Source organism: Henckelia pumila, chromosome 3 (assembly GCF_033568475.1).
Source record: "Henckelia pumila isolate YLH828 chromosome 3, ASM3356847v2, whole genome shotgun sequence".
In the NCBI taxonomy this organism is placed as follows: Eukaryota; Viridiplantae; Streptophyta; class Magnoliopsida; order Lamiales; family Gesneriaceae; genus Henckelia; species Henckelia pumila.
In genome coordinates, this window is record NC_133122.1 from 100,191,204 (window position 1) to 100,199,557 (window position 8,354).

General features: G+C 46.0%; 1 protein-coding gene across 1 annotated transcript; it reads right to left on the reverse strand.

The window, feature by feature from the left end:
- Nucleotides 1-7,241: 7,241 nt before the first annotated feature.
- Nucleotides 7,242-8,138, reverse strand: LOC140889253 (uncharacterized). Its single transcript, XM_073296965.1, has 2 exons — nucleotides 7,933-8,138; nucleotides 7,242-7,758 (listed from the first exon to the last, which is right to left on the reverse strand). Exons 1-2 carry the CDS (start codon nucleotides 8,136-8,138, stop codon nucleotides 7,242-7,244), a joined length of 723 nt encoding a protein of 240 aa, XP_073153066.1.
- Nucleotides 8,139-8,354: the final 216 nt, after the last annotated feature.

Sequence of the window (8,354 nt, forward strand, 5' to 3'; positions counted from 1 at the left end):
GCTTCCGAAGATCCTGATCTACCACGTGTCAAAATATCACTTGTTGATTTCGAATAAGGGTGATCGGAGCTTCCGGTCCTAATCGGAGCTTCCGGTCCTAATCGGAGCTTCCGATCTTGCCACACGTCATGCCTAACGTAATATCGATCGGAGCTTCCGGTCCTGTTCGGAGCTTCCGATCCTGATCGGAGCTTCCGAACTCAACTTCGGAGCTTCCTAACTCTACCCAAGTAATTATGATTAATTCCTTAATTAATGATTTTGGTTACGGGCTACTAAATTCTCCCCCACTTAAGATATTTCGTCCTCGAAATCAGATCTTAAGTACCGAATGCAATACGGAAATCAGAAACATTCTTAATTCAAATCAAACATTTACAGAGTTTGCAACTGAATACAACTCAAGAATGAAATCAAAAAAACTCAGGATGGTCTTCACACATTCTGTCCTCAAGCTCCCAAGTAGCTTCCTCAGTGCCTCGGCGCTGCCACTGAACTAAAACCAAAAGAATGACTTCGTTCCGTAAAACCTTATCCTTATAATCCAGGATACGAATAGGTTTCTCAACATAAGTCAAATCCTTGTTCACCTGAACCTCAGACCGCTGCAGAATATGAGATTCATCTGCCACATACCGTCGCAACAGAGATACGTGGAACACGTCGTGAATACTGGATAGATGCGGTGGCAAAGCTAGTCGATAAGCCAAATCGCCAATGCTCTCCAAGATCTCAAACGGACCGATAAACCTGGGAGACAACTTGCCCTTAAGGCCAAATCTTAGAATCTTGCGGAAAGGTGACACTCTCAGAAACACTTTCTCCCCGACGTCGAACTGCAAAGGCCTACGCTTGATATTAGCATAGCTGGCCTGACGATCCTGTGCAGTCTTAATCTGTTTCTTGATTTGATCAACAATGTCTATCGCCTACTGGATAAACTCCGGTCTCTCAGCCTGTCTCTCCCCCACTTTTTCCCAGAAGAGTGGAGTACGACAACGTCGTTCGTACAACGCCTCAAAAGGTGCCATCCCAATACTAGTATGATAGCTATTGTTGTACGCGAACTCGATCAACGACAAATGATCCTGCCAGGCTGAACCAAAATCCATGACGCACGCTCTAAGCATATCCTCTAAAGTACGGATAGTGCGCTCTGACTAACCATCAGTCTCCGGATGATAGGCAGTACTCAAACTGAGAGTAGTACCCATCGCACGCTGAACACTCCCCCAAAATCTAGAAGTGAACCTGGGGTCCCGATCGCTGACAATGCTCACAGGCACTCCATGAAGTCGAACGATCTCCTGAATGTACATCCGTGCCATACGATCCACAGAGTACTCTCGGCTATAGGCAATGAAATGCGCTGACTTGGTGAGTCGGTCCACCACAACCCAGATAGCATCACAGTTCCTCGGAGATACCGGCAAATGGGTCACAAAGTCCATTGTGATAAACTCCCATTTCCATTCAGGAATAGGCAGACTGTGAAGCAATCCTCCAAGTCGTCGGTGCTCTACCTTAACCTGTTGACACACCAAACATCTCAACACAAACTGAAAAACACTGCGTTTCATTCCCTTCTACCAAAAACGAGTACGTAGATCCTTGTACATTTTGTTGCTCCCAGGATGAATACTCAACTTAGTGCGATGTGCCTGAGACAAAATCTCCTCTCGCAACTCTTCATCCTGCGGAATCACAAGCCTACCAGACAAACACAGAAAACCATCTGACTGATAATGAAATCCAGACAAGCTACCCTCGTTAGCTAGACGAGCTAAACGTTGGGTCTTCGAATCAGTCATCTGAGCATCTTGGATCCGCGAATACAAGACTGACTCAGATAATATCGCAAACATCTGGATACTCTGCATACCTTTCTTATGCTTGAAGGTATAACCTGAAGTACAACAATCACTAATCGCACTAGACATCGAACAAGTCTGAAGTGCGGATAGTCGCACCTTGCGACTCAAAGCATCAGCGGTGAGATTAGCAGCTCCCGGATGATACTTAATCTCGCAATCATAATCCTTTAGCAAGTCCATCCAACGTCTCTGCCTCATGTTCAACTCCTCCTGAGTGAACAAATACTTGAGACTCTTATGGTCGGTGAAGATCTCAAATTTCTCGCCATACAGATAATGACGCCAGATCTTCAAAGCGAACACAATGGCTGCTAACTCCAAATCACGGACTGGATAGTTGTCCTCGTGAAGCTTTAGCTGTCTAGAAGCGTATGCGATCACATGCCCATTCTGAGTCAGGACACAACCTAACCCCTGAAGAGAAGCATCCGTGTAAACTACATACCATCCAGATCCTGACGGTAATGTCAACACCGGCGCAGAAGTCAACCGCCGTCGAAGCTCACAGAAATTCTCCTCACACTCGGAGGACCACTCGAAATCCACACCCTTGCGGGTAAGCTGCGTCAACGGTCGAGCTAACTGAGAGAAGTTCAGAATGAAGCGACGATAATACCCTGCTAGACCCAGAAAACTACGGATCTCAGCAACTGTCGTCGGACGCGACCAATTAAGTACCGCTTCAATCTTGCTTGGATCAACAGAAATCCCCTCCCTGGATATGATATGGCCAAGAAATACCACTATATCCATCCAGAACTCACACTTACTCAGCTTAGCGTACAACTGCTCATCTCAAAGAGTCTGCAGTACCAACCGCAAGTGAGAAACATGCTCTTCCGTATTACGCGAATACACCAAGATGTCGTCAATGAAGACCACGACAAACTTGTCCAAATACTCCCTGAAGACACGGTTCATCAGATCCATGAATATAGCCGGCGCATTAGTCAAACCAAATGGCATCACTAGGAACTCGTAATGCCCATAGCGAGTACGGAATGCAGTCTTGGCTACGTCCTGATCACGGACTCTCAACTGATGATACCCAGATCTCAAGTAAATCTTGGAGTAAACTGACGTGCCCTGCAGCTGATCAAACAAGTCATCAATACGAGGCAACGGATACTTGTTCTTCACAGTAACTCGATTCAGCTGCCGATAGTCAATGCACAACCGCATCGACCCATCCTTCTTCTTCACGAAGAGAACAGGAGCTACCCAAGGAGATACACTAGGACGAATGTACCCCTTGTCCAAAAGATCCTGTAGCTGATTCTTCAACTCACGCATCTCTGACGGAGCCAGACGATACAGTGCTCTAGAAATAGGCGAAGTACCCGGCATCAACTCTATGCCAAACTCGACTTCCATAGCAGGAGGAAAACCCAGAATCTCGTCAGGAAATACATCTGGAAATTCATTCACAACAGGAATACTTTCTATCCCAACGCTCACAGCGGACAAATCAACTGCATAGATAAGGTAGCCTTCCCCGCCAGACTCTAGAGCTCGACAGGCTCTCAAAGCTGATACCAAAGGCATCGAAGGTCGCGCTCCCTCACCATAGAAAAACCAACTCTCACTCCCCTCCGGATGAAAACGTACTAATCTCTGATAGCAGTCTACTGAAGCTCGATAGGTAGTCAACATATCTATTCCCATAATGCAATCAAAGTCGTCCATCGCCAGGACCATGAGATTCGCTAACAGAATGTTCCCTTCGAACTCTAAAGGGCAACCCATCACTAGACGCTTAGCCAAAGCAGATTGGCCCGTCGGAGTAGAAATAGACATCACTACGTCTAGTGCAATGCATGGTAACTTATGCCTCTTAACAAAACGTGCAAAAATGAAGGAATGAGATGCACCAGTGTCAATAAGTACAAGAGCAAGTATACCATAAAGCAGAATGTACCTGCGATGACTTTCTCATTCTCCTCCACAGCCTGATCATGTCTCAGGGCAAACACCTGGCCAGAAGCTCGTGGCCTCAAATGAGAACTCCCAGCAGACTGTCCCTGCGACCTCTGCTGAACGGTGGCCTGAGAACCTGATCCTGAACCTGAACCAGAACCACCTCCCCCATACAGTGGACAATCCCTCCGAATATGACCAGTCTCTCCACAATGGAAACAAGCTCCAGAAGCTCTACAGCACTTGTCGGATGGATGGTTCTTCCCACATTGATCACACTTGTCCTTCTTACCGTAACGGACAACACCAGCAGAGCCAGAGGAAGAAGAAGATCCAGACTTCTTGAAAGATTGGGCACGGGGACCCAAAGAACTAGCAGGCCTCGACTGAGGGAAAGACTTGTTCCGACGAATGCTGTCCTCCGCCTGGTGACAACGGCTCACCAAACCCTCGTAGGACATGTCGTCGCCAACCGCCATACGGTCATGGATCTCAGGGTTAAGGCCCTGAAAGAACAGATTATACTTCATCTCTGAGCTGTCATCAATCTCGGGGCAATAGGATAACAGATCAAAGAACTTCTGCTGATACTCATCAATGGACATGGCTCCCTGTCGCAGACTCAGTAGCTCGCCTGCCTTCGACTGACGGAGTGCAGGAGGAAAATACCGCTTTTGGAAAGCTATCTGGAACTCGGCCCAGGTGTCCACTCCTGTCGCCGCAACAAAAGGTGCAGAAGTAAACCTCCACCACCTGCGCGCACGCCCATCCAGAAGATAGCCAAGGGTCTCCATCTTCTGCTCCTCGGTGCATTGGAAAGTCTGAAAAGTCATCTCCATGCGGTCTAACCAGTTCTCCGCATCCTCCGGAGACTCACCTCCAACTAAGGGCTTAGGACCCATAGCTAAGAATCGACGCACAGTGAAACGCTCATCGTCATGATGACGATGACGCCGTTCTCGACGAGGCTCCCGATTTGCCATCTACAAAAATACCTCATGATGAGACTAAATCCCAAGAATTCTTTTGCACGCTCTGATACCATAAATGTAGTGACCCTTACCTGGATCACCTACTAAACAAAACTTAGGCATGAAATTAACTTAATTAAACAGATATCAGAATAAAACTGCGGAAACCAATAAACATTATACAATCCCAAGTAAAGGAATCTGTACTTTATCCAAATAATATGCAACCAAATCGAATAGCGGTATAAACCCAAACAACAGTAATAAAACCTAAACAAAGCTCCAGTTGGCCACCCACTGACTAGCCCCTCCTGGATCCACCCTCCTCGTCCAATCGCAAACCTGCCCCATGGAATAGGGTGTCTAGAAACACAGAGTACGAGACGTGAGCATAAAACGCTCAGTACGAGAGTATGAGTATACATGCATGCAAAGTGAACTCCCTATAAACTCGAGGTCAAGGATGAGATAACAGAGACAGACCGGGCCCTGGTATGTAGCACGTTGTGCCGTCGCTTCAGGAGGTGGCTCCCATACCGAGATAACCGTGGATACGCCGGACCCAAATCGATGGAAGTCCATCCACTAACAGGATAGGGTACAACCCTACTAACAGACATCTCGAAAGAGATACAGCAAGATGCAAATGAATGCAGCATAATATCATGGCATATAAATCATGCAGTCACATAATACATGCATACTCAGTCAGGATATCTCGAAAAGTACTTCCGTACCTCAAAACAGTGCAAGCTCTACCAACTCTAGGTCTACGCCTATAGTCTGCTCTACACTGCCAAATGATACTACTATCATTAAAGTGCTCTAAAAGCCTTAACTAAGCTATTGCATACTCCTAAATATTTATAGGAAGCAAAAGCTATACCTTCGTCCATCGTTAGCCCTTTGATGTTGATGCCTCCAGAACTTGGGCACAACTCCGCTACGACTACCGAACGCCTCGCTGACCGCCGGGTCAAGCCTAGGAAGACTAGAATAGCTCCAAAAGGACTAGAATGGAAAGCAAAACTCGGAATTGGAAAATGAAATTGAAGCCTCGGCCTTCTATTTATAGACAACGATCGGAACTTCCGATCCCCGATCGGAACATCCGAACCTCGATCGGAACGTCCGATCCTGCCATCGGAGTTTCCGAAAATCCTGATCTGCCACGTGTCAAAATATCACTTGTTGATTCCGGATAGGGGTGATCGGAGCTTCCGGTCCTGATCGGAGCTTCCGATCTTGCCACACGTCATGCCTGATGTAATATCGATCGGAGCTTCCGGTCCTGTTCGGAGCATCGGATCCTGATCGGAGCTTCCGAACTCACCTTCGGAGCTTCCGAACTCTACCCAAGTAATTATGATTAATTCCTTAATTACTGATTTTGGTTACGGGCTACTACAAATTTGATAGCTTGGAATGGATGGAAAGGATCAAGAATGGCTGCTAAAAAACAGGGTGAAATTCTGCCCAGGAAGCGCCCGAGCTGCAGTTTTTAGCAGCCCGAGTGCGAGCCTTCTGTTTTAGGAAAAATCAGGGGCGCCCGGGCGGTAGTTTTTGACCGCCCAAGCCCACCCCCCTTTTGAAAAAAAAATAAAAATTTCTTGATCTTTATTCTTTCCTTATTAGATTAATGATGCTTATTTATTAATTGCCCTTTAAGATTTGAGATTAGCAACCCGAGGCCCCACAGGCACTAACACAACATTCGACATCCAAGTAGGTGATTGCACCTCTCGAATGTGCCCAGCCTTAAACAATTCCTCGATTTCCTCTTTTATCACTTTATCTTTGTCGGGTCCGAAATGCCTCTTCTTTTGCTTTATGGGTCGAACTCCAGATAAGAGATTTAGCTTATGCTCCATAACCGCTGGTTTTATACCTATAAGCTCTTGAACAAACCAAGCGAATACATCAGGGTTAGACTTCAAGCAAATAATGAGTTTTTCCTTGGCCTCTGTTTCCAAATCAGCAGCAATCTTAAGCTTCTCACCTCTAGCCCCCAGTTCCACTACTTCAGGTTCCTCATCCTCTAATGTTTGAACCTCTTTCTTAACCACTGCTAACATAGCTCCACCCCCTCGTATCATGAAAACTTCCACATGTGTATTTTTTCCTTCTTCCCGCACCACTCCCTCAGAACATCGGCGTGCCACTTTCTGATCCTCACGCAACATCCCAACCTCTCTTCCTACAGGAAACTTTAGCTTTTGATCATGCGTAGAAGCCACGGCTCTGAAATAATTCATAGTTGGTCGACCCAAAATCCCATTGTATGAGGAAGGAGCTTCCACCACCCTGAAGCTCACTATCTTGGTGACCCGTCGAGGGCCATTTCCCATGGATACTAGGAGGAAAATCTAGCCCAACGGTCGAATAGCATGGCCCGTGAATCCATACAAAGGTGTTGAGATAGGCTCCAATTCAAATCCTTCCATTTTCATTTGATCCAACGTCCCTTTGAACAACACATTCACTGAACTCCAATGTCAACAATTATCCTTGCCACATCATAATTTGCAATTGTGACCGTGACCACCAAAGCATCATTATGCGGAGCCACAACACCACGAAGGTCTTTGGGTCCAAAACTGATTATGGGATCTTGAGGTAAATTCAAATCTTTAGATATTTCAAAGTTCTCCATCCTCCTTCCATGAACTTTACGTGCCCGTCCGGAATCACCGTCGGTGGCATCTCCAGAAATAATATGAATCATACCTCTGGTAGGGTTATTAGCCTCATCCACCCTCCCTTTTTGGTCAAGCCCTTTAGGAGTAACTTGACCCTCCATCTGTCCTCTCGGCACCTCCGTTCTTGGATTTACCCAAGGAGGACCCCGACCTTTCCGCGAAGGTGATCGAAACTCCTGATTGCCTCTTGGGGGAGTTCTTTCCCTCCTCATAGGTGGAAGGAACTTGGGGCCTTCATCGACCTTTTGTGAACTTTCTTTCCTCCTTCTTCCTTCATCTACCCCCATCACCTTGTCCCTATTTGGAGGCAAGGGAACATAAGGTGAAAACTTCCTTTAACCTCGAGCTCGATCATCATCCTTTTCTCTCACCCCTCTTTTTCTGCCTCCCTTATCCGCCCCTTCCACGGTACTACCCCCTGGCCTATATTCAGTCCTCCTATATCTTTGAGCATCCTATAAATTCTCATACTTCTCCGCTCGTGCCAAAAGATCATCGTAACTTGATGGAGGCTTCTTAACTAGAGACTTGAAGAATTCACCTCCTTTCAACCCTTGGGTAAAGGCGCTGATCAGTATATCAGGAGTAGCGGTCGACACTTCCAAAGCTGCCCCATTAAAGTGTTGGATAAATTTCCTTAAAGTTTCTTGATCCTGTTTGTTACGCCTTAAACGCATATAAATCTCGAATTATGAGATTAATGTTTTTAATGCATTAACAAAGTCTTATTTCTCTATGTTTTGATGATTAACAAAACTAGGTTAAAATGTTACTAATATTTACATTGAGCTTATTACAGAGTTAAAATTTTCAAAGATGAATTAATACTAAATTCATACTCAAGATCAGAAACACAATTCGAAGAAGTTTACTACTATGGGATCGGAAGCTCC